This window comes from Condylura cristata, unplaced genomic scaffold, assembly GCF_000260355.1.
Source record: "Condylura cristata isolate star-nosed mole 26May11 unplaced genomic scaffold, ConCri1.0 scaffold00035, whole genome shotgun sequence".
Classification (NCBI taxonomy): Eukaryota; Metazoa; Chordata; class Mammalia; order Eulipotyphla; family Talpidae; genus Condylura; species Condylura cristata.
This window is the reverse complement of record NW_004567136.1, coordinates 2,012,763-2,031,681: the sequence shown is the minus strand read 5'-3', so window position 1 is coordinate 2,031,681 and position 18,919 is coordinate 2,012,763. Positions and strand designations below refer to the sequence as shown.

Below are 18,919 nucleotides of genomic sequence, written 5' to 3'. Positions count from 1 at the left end.
TGGGAGTTGGTGCCAGTCTCGATGGGCAGTGGGCCCCTGACTATGCTGGAGGATTAGGGTGCCTTGATGATGGGTGTGGTGTGGTAAGGTATCTCTGAGATGTGTGAACCTATAATCCTGAATCACATACAACGTTGTAAACCACTGCTACCTCAGTTAAAAAAAAAAAGGGAAGATAATTGTCTCTACTAATGTTAAAAATTCTTCTAACCCATGACTTAGCCATTCTCATCTGAAATATAATTACTCAACATGGACTTGTGGGTATATCAAGAAACGTGAAATACTTATAGCTCCACTTTTGATGATAGCCCAAGAACTGAAAACTTAGTAAAGATCACTCAAGATACCGTGGGTAAAGGAACGGAAATATTCCTATGCTGTAATCCCCATTACTATGAAAACTGGGTGACTGCTGCTACCAGTTATAGAACAAATGAATCTCACTAACTTAATGTCAGGGAATCATTGAACATGTGCTTATAATTCATGTAATTTTCAAATAGAAGTAAACTATCACTTTGGAAAGTGAGATAGAAGTTGCTGGCTGTTGGGGTTTTTGGGGTTTAATTAATGTAGTTTTTCTTTTGGCCATGTTTACATGGGCATATTATTTTTAATTGAAGTATTTCTTATGCAATGTGTAAATTTAAGGTGTACAACCTGCTAATTTGATACATTTATATATTATAATATGATCACTGTGGTAATGTTATGGCACACCTACCATGTTACGTGATTATTATGTCAATTTAATGGTTTGAATAATAAATTCTTGTCTCAGCGTATTTGAGAATCATAATTCAAAATTGCCTGTAATCACTATGCTGTGAATTAGAGCTCAAGGACTCATTTACTGCTCATTGCAGGGAATATTATGTTTTGAAAATTCATCAGGCTGTGCATGTATGAATTGTTTTACTCTCTATATGGTAAAGACAGTGAAAAGATTTGATTTTAAAATAGACATCAAGTCTTTCCCATCTTAGAGCTTCTGTTTCATTGGATAGCACCTGTTAAATATATAAGCACAAAATGCATATATGATTATATTGTGAACACTACTTATAGAGGTGACAACAGACATATTATGAGATCAAATAAATGTGGGATTCACTTTTATATTGGATATTTTGGCCAGGTCTCTATGAGGAGGATTTTTTTTCACTGAGTGACAAGGAGAGCAGTAAAGGTTTCAGAGGAATGGGAGATGTTTAGGATATGTAGAAGAATGTATCTTTATCCCAAGGCCAGTGAGATATTGAAAGAGACATTAGTAGACCAATTAAGTGATACAATTCTAAAATACTCACTGTGTCTATACTGAGAGTCATAAGTTTCAAAGTGGACGAGCAGTGAACACAGTGACACCATTTGGAAGCTATCGAGATGTTCCAGGAAAAACATGATGACTTTAATGATCTAACAAATTTTTATGTGAACAGCATTCTGCTCCTCTGTCTTGTGCCTGTGGAAGGCAGCAGCCATAGACTATACATAAATGAAAGAGCAGGTCCACGTCTCAGTGAAGCCTTACTTACAAAAAACAGGTGGCTGAGTTCAATGATCTGTCATCTAGACTGGAAAGAAGGTACCAGATCTCAAGGTATCTTTTGGATGTAGATTTTCCAGGTTAAGTATTGTCTGTTGGGACTACAGGTGAGAAGACACATATCAAGGATTTCTCCAGGCTTCTTGGCTTGTGTGACTTATGGGTCGTGATGCCACTGAGGAGGGAATAGTTAGCTGAAAGTCAGCATCTGGGTTGCTCCCTGTCAGGTTCCCATGTTTCCCTCATCTTTGGTCCCTAAGACCAATATGATCAATTTTTGTGTTTACCACCACATCAGTCAGGATGAGCACTACTTTTTATTACTTCATACATGTTAATAATCTACTATATTATACACACAATTTAGAAATGAGAAAGCAAAAAGGAGTCAGAGTCACTTGTATTGATTGTGTAATGTATGTGGTCTTCTCAGACTGGCTCCTTGGCCTTGGACTGTGGTCTTATCCCTCCCTCCCAGAAGTAACACATACCCTTCCTACCCATCACCTCCAATACAAACAATGGCACACCTGCCCCCCACAGCCATCCTCCTAAGGCTGGACCGGAGAGTATAAGGTTAGAGGACATTGCATGGCTCATGGGCTGGGCTGGGCTGGAGGTGGCCCTTCTGTTGTTCTGCATACTCCCTGTTTGAAAATGACCCCTTTTCATATAGTGACCATCTTACCACTTTATGTCAAGATATAAGGGTGTATTTTACACCCCCCTCTGATTCTCTTTCTAGGTTGATGTCTTTGTGTTTCTTTTTTTTTAAAAAAGATTTATTTATTTATACATACAGAACTGGGGTTCAGGCCAGAGGTGAAGGGGCAGTGAGAGGCTTCACCAGACACAGTGGGGAACAGAACAGGCAGATTGATGAAGTACACTGCTGAGGGAAATGGCAGAAGGGTCAGGAGAGTCTGCTGTGCCATGTGGGTCACCTCTGGAGTGGGGATGGAACGCATGCTGAAGTGGCTTTAGCTTCTTAGTGCTGTGCTTTAACCCGCTGTGCCACCAGGGAGGGCCTTGTGTTTTCATTATTTCACTTTGTCTCCAACCTCTGTCTCTGTCAGGCTTTGCTCTCTGTACATGATACTGTGGCCCAGAAGAGCTATGACCCTGTGTTGCCTCCTATGCCTGATGATATTGATGATGAGGAAGACTCAGTAAAGATCATCCGTCTAGTCAAAAATAGAGAACCACTGGTAAGGTTTGGTCTATAGTTTATGTGAAGATCTGAGTAGATATTGTGATAAAAGACAAATTTATTGAGCACATACTAATTATTCTCTAAAATATGCTTCCCTGGTGTTCTCAAACTTTAAAATGAATGGAACATTCATATGTAATAGAATATGATTTGGGAAAATAAAAGAAAATGAAGCAAATAAAATGGCTATAAATAGACTACCCTAAGCCAAAGTTTTCTGTATTGCATTTTATTGGTCAAAATTAACATGAAATAAATTCAACATAATTATGTAAGAAAATGGGTAAATTTTTAAACATTCAATTCAGTTCATTTTGCATTTGCAAACTGTCACAAGACTGTTATATCATATATACTGTGCTCTGTTTTATTGAGTTTTGATCTTATTTTTATTCAAGTACATTGCGTTAGGAATACATCAAGGGATTTGGGATAGTAGGAATTTGGGAAGCAGGGACATAGAAATCCTCAAGAGTGAAGGCATCAAAAAGAAAGCTAAGCCAAGTACTAGTGTGATGTGGAAAGTGAGGTCATTCCTCAGGTGGGTACTGATCCTCCAGGAGCTGGGGAGACAGCGACAGCAGCGTGGCCCACTTGAGAGTTTGTATCTATGACAAAATGCCCATAATTCTTGGAGAGGGTTTTTGTATTTTTATTTTTTCATTTGGAAGTGATTTCACCCAATTCTTGACTTTAAAAAACATCTGTGTGTCGTGAATCCCAGGGCAATTTTTCTTCCAGACCTTTCTTCTGATCTTTAAATTTTTATGTTTATCTGTCTACTTGATACCTCCATTTGCATGTCGAATAGACATCTCAATCTTGACATGCCCAGAAGTAAACCGATCCATGTCCCCAGATCTGGTCTACCCGTAGGATTCTTCCACTTAGTTGACGACAATCCCATCCTCTAGTTAGTTACTCAGCCAAAAGCCATAGAGTCAATCTTTGATAGCACTCTTTCACATTCCATTTCTAATCCATTGGGAAATCTTTTGGCTTAACCATTGATATATCCAGACACTTGTCCTTACACTTTTCAATACAGGACCATCCAGTGTGGTTTTATTGCCTCTGCCAATAAGATCCAAACCTCCATCCTCTTTCCTGGGATCATTGTAGCTACCTCATCTTTGTTCCTTGCTTTAGTCCTTGCCTTTGTCAGCTCTTTTCTTAATGCAGGTAGAGCAATCCTTTTAGATTCTGGCACTCCTGCTTCAGAACCCTGCATGTTTTCCCTTTCAGAATAAAATCTAGAGTCCCTACAATATCTACAAATTATTTCTCTAATTATTAAATCATTCGCTTATTGTTGGACTCTTGTTAGAGTGTATGTTCCTTAAGGAGGCAAAAATCTTTGTTGTTTTTTGTTTGTTTTTATCATTGCCTTGTAAGCCCTTAGAACAGGACCTGACAAGTGGTAGGGTCTTGGTGACTGAATCACAGGGTCAACCAAAGGGACTAGTGTCATGCACAGTACACTGGACGGTCCTGTACTGAAAAGCACTATGACCGTTGGTGGAGAAAGTCTTGTTTCAGTGACCTAATTCTGTGTTATAAACCTCTGCAGAATTTTAGCACCAAAACCATGATGGATTATTGCTCATCGTTTGGAGGAATTCTGTGTCCACTTAATGTGCATTTTTTTCACTGTGTGATGCAATGTAGGATAGTTTTTCCAAAACAATGGCAGTTTCTTGGAAGTAAAATCATGAGTAGGTATTCAGTAACCATGTGTACCTGATCTCACCAAACAGTATTCAGTTAATTAGCTGCTGAATATTAATAAATGGGTTTCTGGTTTCTGTTTGTAATTGTTTCCTACCTTTATGCCAAAATGGTAGTTTTATTTGTACTGTGTATAATCCTAGTACATAAAAACCTGGAGTAGCCATCTTTCTCCCGTTATTTTATCTTAGCCTTGGGTAGGGAATATAATTTTGGAGTTATGGTTGATAATATTTCTTTATTCATTTTACCACATCTACAGTCTGTCTTCTTCATTGTATGTGGTATGATAAAGTGAAATAAGGAAAGGCTTTAAAGGAGTGAAAATCAGGTACTGCTCAAATACAAAGAATTTACAGTGGAAAAATGTACTTGTGCTGCCCATAGTATTGAGGAGGTGAAAGATTAAAAAGGATTTTTTAGACTGCATTAAAATATTACATGTTGTATAAGGTGGAAAATTCTGTGTCTCGTCATGAGTTCTTGTGTCCTTTATTATTTTGTAGACTTCCAAATGAAGGTCTATTTCTGTCCCCTTCCCCCACCACCTCTCCATATACACATTTACCCACAAGAGATTCTTTTATTTCTTTTTTAAAGGGAGCCACCATTAAGAGAGATGAGCAGAGTGGGGCCATCATTGTAGCTCGAATCATGAGAGGAGGAGCTGCGGACAGAAGTGGTGAGAGTTTCAGTGTTGGGCGGGAGTTGATGAGTCATAGCCTGCTCAGTGGGTAACATTTCCAATACATGGATAAGAGGATCACAGTCTTTGACTATAATGCAGCAAAATGAGTAGTAGGATTTATTTTTATTTTCTGTTTTGAAAGGTGGAAACCTATTTAGGTCAATTGTAAGTGAAATGCACCCTACTTCATGGTCTTAGTGTACATGGATTTCCAGAGTTCTATTAGGACATATTGCAGAGTTTCTCATTTGAAAAGTACTAACTAAAATTAATGCAATCTTTAAAAAAAATGAAAATTATTTTATAGCATGAAGATAGTATGCATTTGTAGAGAAAGAGCAAGGCGCTGTTGTCATTTCTTTGCCAACATTGTTATATTGTAGTCTTGATTCACTGCTGGAGTAGAGAGATAATCTGAAACCTGAGAAGTGTGATAGTCTTTTTTCCAGTCCACACCGTTAATATTTACTAATGCTTTGAGTGTGGAAAAGCTTACAGATGACTGCTTTTTTGGTAGCTAACACTGCTTAGATGCCAAATTTGTTATCTCTCAGGTCTTATTCACGTCGGTGATGAACTAAGGGAAGTGAATGGGATACCAGTTGAGGATAAAAGGCCAGAGGAAGTAATACAGATTTTGGTAAGGTGAAAATTTATTTTAAATTGCATGAAGATTAAATTGAGTGGTTGTATTTTAAACTTGTTTATGAATAAAGGATTTGGATTTGGTGGATTTACAAAGTAAGAAGAAATACATCACTGGACTGTTTTGAGGATTAAATGCAATTTGTTTGACCAGTTTATTATGGGATCGTCTCACATCAGGTACTTAATAGATGCATCTACTCTGTTGTCGGTGATACATTTATCTTTGTCCTTCAGCTCTCAACATAGCTGTGAGTTCTAAGTATATGCAGTAGTAAAATTAATTCAGATGTCTTATGAAATTATTGTATACTTTGATAATATTAATTCTCAAGTTCATTTGGAAGGCCAAAATTAACGGAGGCCCTGCTACATGAACCTGACAGCGGCCTCAGAAACGCGCCCAGTCTTCCCTTTCTCCTCCGCCTCCCTCCTCCTCGCTGCCTGTCAGCCTCCTCGTGGCCCCTCTTGCTGTCCTCCTTCACTGCCCGTAAATAAGTATCAGATATTTCGTGGAACTTGCAATTTTGTGGGATAAGAGATATTAAATAGCTCACATGAATTCATAGATGTGGGTATGATAAGTGCTAAAGAGAAACGGGATGGCGTGAGACTGTGCAAAGGGAGACTGAGCCTCGTGGGCAGGGTGGTGGTGCCTGTTTTCACTTCTCAGTCTTCATCTTTTAATTCATCTGTTACATTTGGTGTTTTATTCTTTAGCCAGTCTTCAGTAGAACTGAATATTCCTCATTCTTTTTCTGCTGAGCATTATCAGATAATGAATACATAATGAAACATGTATTTATATGACAGTTTAGGTATTTAGCCCTAAAACACATGGTTCCTGATACTTAAATGTTAAAGTATGATTGTAACAGTCTCATTTCCTCGGGCTTTATTCTGTTGCTGTTTTACATTGGCCATTGCTTGGGTTGTTCTTATAATTCAGCAGTGTTGCTCTGAGCTCCTCTTTAGGAGTATTCTCTTGGACTGCGGCTTCTCTCAGGGGTTTTGCTCCAGTGATGTCCTTTCGTCCTTTCATTTTCAGCTCTTATGGGTTGTGGTAGGGATAAGCTTTCACCTGCCTGGTGGCTGGAGAACTGGCTCCAGGAAGGGGTAACAGGCAGAGAGTTGCTGGGACAGTAGGGCACTGAAGGGTTCTTGCCATCAGTGTGGGGGAGGGGATGGGGGGCGGGCCTCTTGCTGTGCAGTGGGTAATGGAACTGCAGGTGGGGAGCCTTAACCAGGCCAGCTCCAAGTCTGCCTGTCTCTTGTAACCTCGCATCTCCTCAGCCCGAGGCTGCGTTGGAGCACTGGGTGCAGCACTGGGTGTGGACTGTGGTTGAGACAGGATGGCAAGCCAGGCGTTGTTTTGTGTTTTCAGTGAGAGCCTCACCCTGGGGTGCTTGCTCCTGTTGTTAAGAACCAGGAGCTTAACTCTGGCTAGTGAAAGGGTTCATTTGTCTTGTTTTGGTCTGGAGGGGGGGTGGGAGCTGGGGCAGCTGTTTCCAGTATCACAGCCTCAAACACTAGCCTCGTTTCTGAGGGCACTCAGATGCTCCTGTAGGTTCCTCCCCTCACAGGTTTGCCTTCTGATGTTTGTATTGGGACCTCAGGATCACACCAGTGATCACCTCTCTACCGTCTCAGTTTTCCAAGAGTGCTCCCAGCGCCTGGGACACTAACTCTGTGTCCTCCCTTATCCAGAATGGGACTGTCAGCGAAGTCCCTGATGTGTGTTCTGGCCCCTGGATGAACACGGGCCCTGAGCTGCAGCCGGCCCTCCCTCCCCGCTGTGAGCTATCTGCCCAGCTGTGACTGCAAACACACTTCTGTCAAGTTTTCTCCCGCCCCGGTCTGCTTTCGCTACTTGCTTGCTGCCCTGGTCATTTGTCTTTCAGGATTTTATTTGCTCAATGTACTTGTGAATAGGTGGAGGGGCGGGCCCCTGGGCCCACTGTGGTCCCTGCACCTTGTAGTTACCCTTCCTCGCCATTTAGCGTCGCTGTGTTTAAGGCACTGTGTGTTTTCACGTTTCTATTTTGAAGTAGCTGGACATGGATGGTAATGTATTCATTGGCATTTCAGAAGTGGATCAGAGGTAAAAGTGGATTTCGTGGTTAAAGGTTTTTAACTTACTGGACAGACTTTAGTGCTTTCTCCAATTACAGGAATTTTTACAAAAACAGTTTCCTCCGTTTGGTCTATCTAAGAGTAGAAACCCCAGGCTTGTAAATTTTCCGATGTGTTTGGTTTTCTACCTATTTTCTCTTCTCTCTCCTTGGCTCTAGAAATTATAAGTCTTTCTTTCCTTTGATATCAGGCGCAGTCTCAGGGAGCAATTACGTTTAAGATTATACCCAGCATCAAAGAGGAGACACCATCTAAAGAAGGAAAGGTAATCATTCCTTAGAAACCTTTGTGGGGGGAGCTGATGTTTTCCCATCGAATTTCTGTCCTCTTCAATCACAACAGGATGAATATTCTATTTTAAAAAATTATTAGCTCTTAAATCAGAGTTGGAAGGATGTGGGTTATTTCACACTTATTTTTCATATTTATTCTAAATGAAACCTCCTCCTAGGTGTTTATCAAAGCCCTCTTTGACTACAACCCTAATGAGGATAAAGCAATTCCTTGTAAGGAAGCTGGACTTTCTTTCAAAAAGGGAGATATTCTTCAGATAATGTGCCAAGATGATGCAACTTGGTGGCAAGCGAAGCATGAAGGTGATGCCAACCCCCGGGCAGGCTTGATTCCCTCCAAGCATTTCCAGGAAAGGTGAGCTGCTGGACGGTCAGCACGGCTGGGCGTCACTGACCTTTCGTTCTCTGTGGAATGTCAGCCCAGCAGTGCCGTGATAAAATAAGGGCTGAACCTCAGCCTTCCGAGCCTTGATCTCTCGCTGGGTTTTGGTTTTGTCTAAGTGTGAAGAGGACCCAAAATATTATAATAGCACCAGGCCCTGTAAGTTTTTGTGATAAAGCAAATGGAAAATAGCATGTTGATAGTTGAACCATATTGATTTGAAAAATAAAAGAAGAAGGAGGCTCTGGACTGGGATGACCTATACAAATTTGAAAGTAGAGAGTTTACTTCTTAATTTGAATTGATTGTGTTGTATATAATTCTCCCCAAATTTCCATTTTTTTCCCCCTGAAAACTCTTTAATACTTTGTTGTTATAGTACTCTTGGCCCTGTATTGACAACTCACTGACTTTTTGACCTTATTTTCCCTCAGGAGGTTGGCACTGAGACGGCCAGAAATATTAGTGCAGCCACTGAAAATTTCCAACAGAAAATCATGTAAGTTTATTACTAAGAATACAGATTAATCAAATCTTGTTTATTTTGACTTTTGAAGCAGACGTTTGTAGTAGAATGAGAGGTCCAGTTACTTAGTGAAGGCTTTTGGATCATCACAGGAATCAAGTAAATAAAATTCATTATAGGAATATTAATGTGCTTGGTGTTGCTTACAGTGATGTCATGGTTTATTCTGTATGAGAAAAGTTAATAACCACGACCCTGACTTCTGAATCAGGCTCAGCTTTATCTTACAATGATTCTAGCCTACAGTGCAGCTTGTATTTTCCCAAAGCCAGGCTGTTTGGGTAAGTTATTTCTTGGTAAGGATTAGGGGGAAAATATTTATCGCTTTCTTGGGCACCAAGGTTATTGTGCCTAAAAACAATTGTTCGTGTTCTTATTATTTCTTTTCTTATCCAGAAGTCTCATAACTCTGACCTATAACTTGTCTATTTGGAGTTATCACTAGAATAAATTAAAAGAAAACGAGAATGAGAAAAAAGATGATGTTACTGGGAAAAGATAATGATTAAGGTGCATTTTTTACTTTTGAACTTCTCTCACCTTCTCACCTCTCTCAAGTCCCCACCCCATAAATTTCCTACTTCATCTTCTCTAAATGTTTCATGGTTCTAGGTATTTTAAGAGAAAAAAAGTTCTGTGTTTTCAGCATAGACATTGTACATTAAAAGGTGAAATGAGCAAATAAATGGTCCTGGAATTTTACACCAACATCTGTTTTTAGTATTGTTGCATTTTTTCACATCTCCTGTTATTTCTGTCAGTTTGCAGAAGCTTATAGCCCAGGAATTACATTTTAAGAGAGCCAAACTACAGTCGAGTATAAATCTTGCGAGCAAGCAAACACTTAAAGTAGAGCACTGATTCAAAAGCCTGCTTGTTCTTGCTCCATTAAATCTGGGCAGAAGGAAAAAAAAAAAACACTTGTCCTAGAATGCCACAGTTATTGTGACATCAGCAAGCTTAAAGTTTAACCAGAATGTTGCATTGTTTTCAAGTGTAATGAATTTTCACCAGTAATTCAGTCAGCTGAAAGGAGTGTAGAAGCATCCACCTGACTTGCTCTTGAAGGAATTTTGAAATCTGAGGCCTGCACCTTTCTAGTGTGGGATAAAATATGTGTAAATTGAAAATGAAATAAATATGATTCTAATTGAATTGGAATCCACACACAAATTTTTTTGGACTTTTGGCAGCTTAGAAACAAACAATTTGATGCAATTATGAATTTTCATTTATTTAAATTTTTTGATAAGTTTTCACTAAAGGCTGTATAAAGTGAATCGACCGTTTTGATAACTTTCCTCCAACTGGTTTCAGTATAAATGTGTGGTGGCTATAACAGAGGTCTGTGTGTGTGTGTGTGTGTGTGTGTGTGTGTGGTAAGTATTAATTTTATTAAAGGCTTTGCATTTGTTAATTTGTATTACTTTTTTTCAATGTGCCAGTATTTTTTGAAAATACTTTCCCAGCACTTACCTTTATTGAAATGAATTCAGTTGTGTATGTATGAATACATGTGTGTGGTGTGTGTGTATATTTATGTGTGTGTGTGTGTATAATTTTTCTGTCTTTTAAAAAAATTTTATAAATCTTTACTTTCATTTCTCTGTTTGATTGGGTTTTGTTTCACTGGGAGATGCATTATTTGTTTTTATATTTAGATATTCTTTATTTTTGAGTAAAAATAAATCCAGTTAACTTTATCCAAATTAAATCTCTCATGTATAGTAAATATGTCCTGTGCAATATATTTCTATGAAAATTAAATGGGAAGCTAGTGTTTTTGTTTTCAAAGAAGTGAAATTCCATTTCACTTTTTAAAAATACTGTATCACCAACATGTGGACTCAGAAGTTGTGTAGAAGTTGTCGTGGTTATGAGTATTTTTAAAGGCATTTGAAAGCACTTTGTTTTGTAGCCTGTGTGTGAGATAGAGACTTTTAGCTGAATCTTGCCATTTGCTTTGTTTGGTCCTTAAATGTTTGGAGTAACTTGATGTTATCATGCACTTTGCTAAATTATAGAGTAATACAATGAAGACAAACAAAAAGTTAACACTTTTATTTTTGTGGCGTGGGTAGTAATCCACAGGATGGGTTTTTGGAAGTTCAATTTATTGGGAAGTTTCTAAAAGTTCAAATAAGTGGGAAATTTCTAAAATCCTCAGATCAATAAACATTTTCTGCATGAAAGTTTACAAGTTTGCCAAAATGTAGGGAGATGTTTAAGCAGTGTATTTGCAATGATTGCTTCACTAATAATAAATATTAAATTAGCCAGTTAACTTTTCTTACAGTGATTGCTTCAGTTAGTAAGGTTTTATTATTATTTTGCTAAGGGTCTTCTCAGAAAGCAATTCATAATGTTTGGTTTATTTATATATTGATTTATTCTTCTCTTGCATGGTTGTTAAGTTTTGAACAAAACATGCCCAAAATTCAGAGGTGGCCAGAGTTGTTCTCCCACCACCACCTGTCACCACAGCCCTGTGTGCTCTTCCTTCCCTCTCCCCTCCCTGTGCCCAATCCCTCATTTCCTTCTCATCCCATACCCCTCCTGGATGCCTCATTATGATTTTATTTTTTGATTCCCAGCGTAGCATTGTAAGTCAAGTTTGCATGGAGGAAATTTCATGGCAGATGGCTCTGAAATTTCAGGAGTTCAGTTAATATCGATGTAACAGTCAAATACAAATGGAGAAGCCCCCCAGTACTTATCTTTACTTCTGTATTTGACTAGAAGTCTGGTTGCCAGTAAACAAAATCAGCTTCTTTAGGCTCTAACACTGGGACCTCGTGCAAAACTCTGAAGTATGGTAGACTTCATCACTTCATCTTCAGTGTTGGTTTATTTCCTCCCTCTTTGGGTCTTTGCATATCTAGAACATATCCAGAAAATAGGAATCTCAAACAAAATAATTTACCCCTTAAAATTAAATATTCTAAAAAACAAATCATAAACTGGTAAAACTAAAGCATTCCTAAATCTTAGAGGCTTGGTAGAGGGCCTCATCTTTCCTTTTTCTCCTCTTCCTATTTTTGGAAAATTGTTCATCCAGTAAACAAAGTTGAATTCTGTTTCTTCCCTTCCTCCCTCATCTGATAGTAGGTTCTCACATAAGAGATTTATATTAATAACACAGACAGAGAGCAGACCTTGAAGTCTGATGGGTTTCCTCTGATATGACCAACTTTTAGATTATTATGTGAAAGACACAGATTAAGTGTTTTGGGAATGAGTAAGGATGTATCTAATGTTTCAAGTAGCACAGAGAAGTAGTTTTCATGACAGGCACTTGGCAGCTTGAATTCTTGTGTCAAAATAATTTAAAGCACTCTATAATTTTTCTGCCAAATACACATTTTTATAGTTCAGTTGCGTTTATAAAGCAATATGATATCACCTAACCTTTAAAAAAGAAATATGAATTTCTTTGATAGCTTTGAAATGTTTGTTCTCTTTTTATTGAATCTAAGTATATTTTAAAAAACTGTCTTTCTAATCGCACAAACCTTGATTTTATTTTACCTTCAATGGGATTAATACCTAAAACCAGTATATCAAATCTTCAAAAATGATTCTTGTTCAGGCAGTATATTTTATAACAGAATATTGAAATATGACATTGGATTACAGTGTTTAGTTCACATTTTTTAGTCACCAAAGAATATATACCCCCCAAATTCTAAAACTATTTAATGGGATCATATTAACTAAAAATTTTTCCTTTTGCACAATTTCTTATCAAATTCTTTTAATTTAAAAAACCCCAGAATTATACAATTTATTGACCTTTTAGAGATTAGAAGGTGAAAACACAAAATATTTTATTGTAGAATTTATTTTAACCAGTTGTGATTATTATCATGTGGATTAAAAAGAAAGTAACTGCAATTTGAGGGTGTCTGTTCAAACAGAGTGTAACCTTTCAAAGAGAAACATTTTGTGTTTGGAAGATCAAAATTTACCATCCAAAGGATTTAAACAATGACTGAAAGAAGGATCCCTCTGCGAATCTAACAGGCCAGATTTTGAAAATAATGTATAACTTTGTAGGTTGTTGTGACATACGGCTTTCAAAGATGAGGAAATACCTTCTTCTTGGCATTTTACATGATACTTAATGTATTCATACAGAAAGTTAACTCAAAAATTAGCAATTAGATTGTTTATGTTGTTATGTCGTTTATATAACCTTGTTAAACATTAGCTTAATATTGGTGAGGTTTTATGCAAACAGAAAAATATTAAGTTTTAAAAAATCACTAGAAGCATTTCATTTTCCTTGTATATTCTTTGGGAGTTGCCAAAGTTCAGAGTTAGTATGGAAGGTGGTGCAGATGAAGGAAGCTGTAAATGGCACATCTGATTATTTGTGTCATGACATGGTTGACGTGAAGGCCTTTCTAATTATTATTGCTGATTTTTCTTTCATCTTAGTAAGTTATGTTCTCCTTACACATTTGATGTTGCTTCTAAAACATCCTCAGGACCTGTGCTGTTAGCTTTTCCATGTGCAGGGCTTAAGCCTCTATTTTGTCTCTCGTTTGTCCTGAGGAGCCAGCGGTGGGCCACTAAGGGAGCTGGTTAAGGGTCTGTTCAGTGCAGGCTTCAGGACAGATTGACATGGGAGGTGATGGCGGGGGTAGGAAAGTGGCTCCCAAGGTGGGGTCTAACCTTTTGGCCCAATGAGTAATTTCACACCGATACATTTAGTTTCTCTACTTGACAAGAGTCAGGTCCATCACACTCAGGCTCACAGCCGGAGGTGTGGAGAGGTCATCAGACTCTTCGTGAGTCTTCCCATCCCATTCTCTGGAGACAGCAGAGCTATTCTATGTGATGTTGGTGCCCTCTCCACTGTGATTTTTATAATTTGGTTTTAGATAGCAGTGAGTGGACTCCTGATGAGGCAGGAGAGAGAGAAGGGACCCTGCTTGGCTCTTCTGTCCTGATAAATACACCTGAGATTGAAGCTGAAGTAGGAGGAGGGGTGAAAGGCAGGTGGGTGGAAGCTCCTGGAAACTTGAAAGAAGCATCGGCCTCAGCAGCGCTCTGTCCCCATAGCTCTGCCAGGATTTGTGTTTCTAGCTTAAAGTTGGAGTAATTAGAAGGTGACTTTGGGCCCTCCCTCGTGGCGCAACAGGTTAAAGCACAGCACTATGAAACTACCGCAGCCATTGCAGCATAAGTTCAATCTCCAGCCCTGGAGCTGACACACATGGTGCAGCAGACCTCTCCTGTCTCATCTGCTGCTCCCCTTAGCAGTGTATTTCAGTACACCTGCCTGTCATACTCCCCACTCTGTCTCTGGTGAATCTTCTCACCCCCACACATCTGGCCTGTACCCCAGTTCTGTATGCATAAATAAATAAAAAAAATTTTAAGTGATTTTGGTGTGATAGTCTAGCATAGTTACGAACTCAGACTCTGGGGCCACAAAGCATGGGTTTGCTTTCTTTTTCTGTCCTGGTGATTTCCCATTTGTAGAATGAGAGAAATTGTTGGCCTTACAGAGTTGCTGGAGAATAATTGGGCTCATGCATTGACCAGTGCCTTAAGACTCATGCTGTTATCCCAGTTCTCTTCTGAAATCATCTTTATATGTGTGTGTTCTTTGTTCAAACTTGATAAGCCTTAGGGACTCTGTTCCTCATTTTTCCTCCTGCTGTTTGTGAAGCATGGTACTTGCAATCAAATATATATGTATGTGTCGTGGCATGCTAAAAATACTGGTCTCTTCTTAAGAATTACATGGGAGAAATAGTCTTTTGAGAGTTTATGCAGCATATTCATGACCTTTTATTAAAACATGAAATATGCATGTACTATATGCAGTATAAACTACAGATGTTTTAGTGTGGATTGGCTTTCCTGTTTTAATTTGTGGTTTATGTGCGTGTGAGACATGGCTTTTATCTGCTGATTTACATTAAAACTGGGTTTTTAATCAAGGTGCAACCCTCAGCATATCCTATTGTTCCTACAGGAAATAATACTCTGTCTAACCATCTGCTTTATGGTGGAGTGTCTGAGATCTCAGACACTCTTAAACACAGCTTGTATTATTTCCAGCCTGCGTGGCTTGGCTAACTCATATCACGAAATTCATTGCTTGTATTTTAACAAGTCATTTTAGATACCCATGGCATCTCCAAGCTAGAAATCAGTATAAACGAACTCAGAACTTGTGTGACTCTTCGTATGTACGTGAATAATAATGGTTGGCTTGTTAGTTTTGCTCAGATTGTTCAATCTGAGGATTAAAGGTTTGTGAAAAGTGAAAATGCAGTAGTACACACTCACTTCTAAGTATTTAATTTTCCTTCTGCAGTTTGGAGAGACAGGCAGCAGGCGCTATTCTGCTGGCTCCTCTTCACCCTCAAAGATCCTGCAGTGAAATAAATTTGGCCTTGCTTTGTGGTTAGATTGCACTTCTGTTAAGTTGTTAAGACTTTCACTACCCTTCACCAAAGTTGAGTTTCTTAAGTTAAATTTTTAAAGTTGCTGTCATATTAGTAAACTTCAAATTGTTTAGGATTGCTTTTTCAAATCCTTTCATCAAATTAAATAGAACAAGGATAGAGTTTGCTTGATTCATTTCAAGGGTGCAGTAAGTTGATGATTGCTAGGATATTGTTACATTGATAGGCTAATGAGACATTTTAAGGGCCAAATTTGTTATTTCTGAAATCTTTCCTTTCCACTATTTTTTTTTTGTCACAAATTGTCCTGTGTTGAGTGGGCAGATGAATTTATAAACAGAACTGTTACATGAAAAATAAATACAACCCCCTTATTAAAGGTATTATTTTGAAAAAATACTGTTTTTCTTGGTTATTTTCCCCATTTGGATGCTTAGTAAGCTATATAAAACTCATGTTACTGCTTATTTGTATACATTCTTTTTAGATCAAGACCACAGAACAGACTAAAATGTAGTTTTTCATAAATTCTTTTTATTTGCTAACAATTTTGAAATATTTAAGCTACATTTGTTTTTTCCCCCTTTGGCTTTTCTAAGATGAGGAAACATTTGAGTGTGGTAGGTGAATTTTTTTTCCCCCTTGGATATAACATCTTCCTACTTTAATTGTATTTTCTGCACATTTAATCATTTGCTTTCTTGTTTTCTTTGTGCTTCTCAGAGGAAAATAAAGGTACATGTATAAAAGTTTCCCTGCATAGTCTTATAATTTCACTTAGTGCACATATTTGTAGGATTAAATTTACTACAGCAAAAAGTTTAAGATATAAAGGTGATGGGGCCTCCTCACTTCTCTCTTGACATCACAGTACCCAAAATTGTGGATAGACTTTGTTTTAGAAAGATATATACCTTTCATTTTGCTTCATATGGCAGAAGTACAGAAAATAATCCAAAAAAATAGTATGTTAGACTTTCATCTGTTGGTAGTCTCAAAGGTGAATGAAGAAAACAATCTTAATACCAACATATTAACAGGCATTTTAATATAAGGATGTGGGAAGAATCTTTTCAGTTATATGATTTCTGTATAAGCTGTGCTGTTCATTTCAGATATATATTTATACAAAGATTAGAGGCCTAAAGGGATGAATACTGCATAAATTTTCAAATCTACATTTTTCTGTATTCATTTAAATCATAGAAATAAACACATCATTTTAAAATGTTTTTATCTATTCATTTTAAAGATACAAATCAAAAATTAGAAACATTATGTCTTTATTCCTTCCCAATAATAGTATTTATTCTCCTCAAAAGAAAGGACCTATTTTAAGCTTAACCTTTCTGTCTAATCCAGTGAGCCAAATAAGTGCTATACTTTACATATTATCAAAGAATCTGATTTATAAAAATAAATTTACTTTGGGGATCAAGTGTGTAATTTTCTTAACTATGAAAGTATACATGTTTCAGGCAAGTCTTTTATAATTTTTTTGGAACTGCATCAAGGAAGCTCTGAAGAAGGCTGAAAAAAATAATTGCATGTTTCAAACTTACTTTAAACTTAAATATAAAACAAAATGTTTTATGTTTAAGGTGGCATTGTGAGGGCTGTTCTTTGCTGTGCTTTACATAATTGTTTGAAGTAATTTATTTTTTGCATCTGTGGCTGGGCTTCTAACTGTTCTGCTTTATTTCTTGGCTTTTGTTCTGTTTGCTTTTACACTCCATCCAGAAGATGCTGACTATGCTGGTAACAACAGCGGAACATATATAGGTGAGCAATTGGTCATGGAAGAGGATTTCTTTCTGTTGCTCTCTTCAATACTATTACGTTGTTTTATCTTAAACTAGCAGTTTGCATTAGCATGTTCTGATACTCAGTGGACGGCAGCATGAACCCTTATTTTAACCAGGCTCAATGGGTTGGACACAAAGGATTTCCTAATAGCTTTTGTTACTATTCAGGAACCTTTCCAAATGCTATATTTGTGTAAGCCATTATATATATATTTTGAAATAGCATCTTAATTGCATTAAGTAATTTTACTCCACTAACAGTAAAGACTGGACTTTTCTAAATTATCTAGTTAACTGTGAATTAGTCAAAATGTCTGAATAATAAATAACTTTTGGGGTAGTTTGCTAGTGACTTATTATTCCTATATCCCCCAAACCCACACTGAATAAATAGTCTCAAGCTTTATGATTAGCTTGCTGATGTGTACTGGAAGGAAAATTTCCAGTTTAGATAGCCAAGGGATGTTAAGAACAAAAGCTAAGATTTCTGTCAGTTGTTACAGGTGTCAGAGTTCATTTGCACCTCACCCAAGACTTTCTACCTCTGCTGTATGTGGACACAGTGACAAGTTTTGTAAGAGGGGATGGTACAGAAACACTATTTTAGGTTTAGGGATTTTAGAACATTAGAGATAATTGTTTTAACTGCCTTATTTCAGAGTAATAGTTGTATATTTGATAATCATCTCTTGATTCTGGAAGAAATGTGCCTGATAGTGTATTTGATATTTATTACATAATATCTTTAATACTCTGAATTTGATGCTGTTTTACCTATTTTACAAATAAGAAAATAAGTCCCCAAAAGTTTATAGGATTTACCTAAAGAGAGTGAAGTGGTGCATCTGGTTTTAGCTCCATATCTGTGTAGTTGTAACACCTTTACCTTTAAGAATATACTTCCCTCTAATTTTTCATTTACAAACCCAAAATGAAACCCTGTGCAGGAATAAGAGTATTCCCATTTTTTAGGCTAGAAAAACTGTAATTTAGTAGGAGAGAATTCGATGACCAGGGAGGTGAAAATTAATTCTTTACTCATCTGTGTAAATAAGTGTATGCTGGATACATCTAACATCTCTTCTTACATTCTCAGATGCTCAGTGGCTTAAGGCAGGAAGCATTTATTCTCATGATTCTGTGGCCAGCGGGTAGTTCTAGTGTATTGGCTTGGTGAATCTGCAGTCCGGTGGTTTGGCTGGAGTCTGGTTGGTCTGGGGGAAGCAGGTGCTTACCTGGCTGAATGTTCTCTTTTTTATGAAGTTTTCACCCGTCAGTAAACTAGCCCAAATAGTGGTCTCAGAGTTCCAGAGAGCAACAACAGAAAGCAGTCTCCACTGCTATGGAAGCTTCTACTCGTATCACATCCACTAATGCCCCATTGGCCAAGACAAGTCCTATGGCCAAGCCAGAGTCAGTGCAGGGGTGGAAGGGGGGACTTTTCTGTGAACTTGGATGCAGGGAGATGTGAGGGAATAGTGGTCTTTGCTGTAATTAGGTGGTAAGTGTGTGTGCATTTGGTGGAAAGC

General features: G+C 37.8%; 1 protein-coding gene across 2 annotated transcripts in view; it reads left to right on the top strand.

The window, feature by feature from the left end:
- The window catches only part of MPP7 (membrane protein, palmitoylated 7 (MAGUK p55 subfamily member 7)), a 134,378-nt gene that overhangs the window by 89,160 nt on the left and 26,299 nt on the right, over positions 1–18,919 (top strand). Inside the window, exons 6-13 of one of the 2 annotated variants that reach the window (XM_012732657.1) lie at positions 2,629–2,760; positions 5,094–5,175; positions 5,736–5,821; positions 8,150–8,224; positions 8,411–8,607; positions 9,069–9,133; positions 16,185–16,205; positions 16,309–16,320. In XM_012732657.1, coding sequence (XP_012588111.1) covers positions 2,629–2,760; positions 5,094–5,175; positions 5,736–5,821; positions 8,150–8,224; positions 8,411–8,607; positions 9,069–9,133; positions 16,185–16,205; positions 16,309–16,320 — 670 coding nt within the window. The remainder of the gene's footprint in view (positions 1–2,628; positions 2,761–5,093; positions 5,176–5,735; positions 5,822–8,149; positions 8,225–8,410; positions 8,608–9,068; positions 9,134–16,184; positions 16,206–16,308; positions 16,321–18,919) is intronic. The other variant, XM_004693051.2, reaches the window with a different exon arrangement.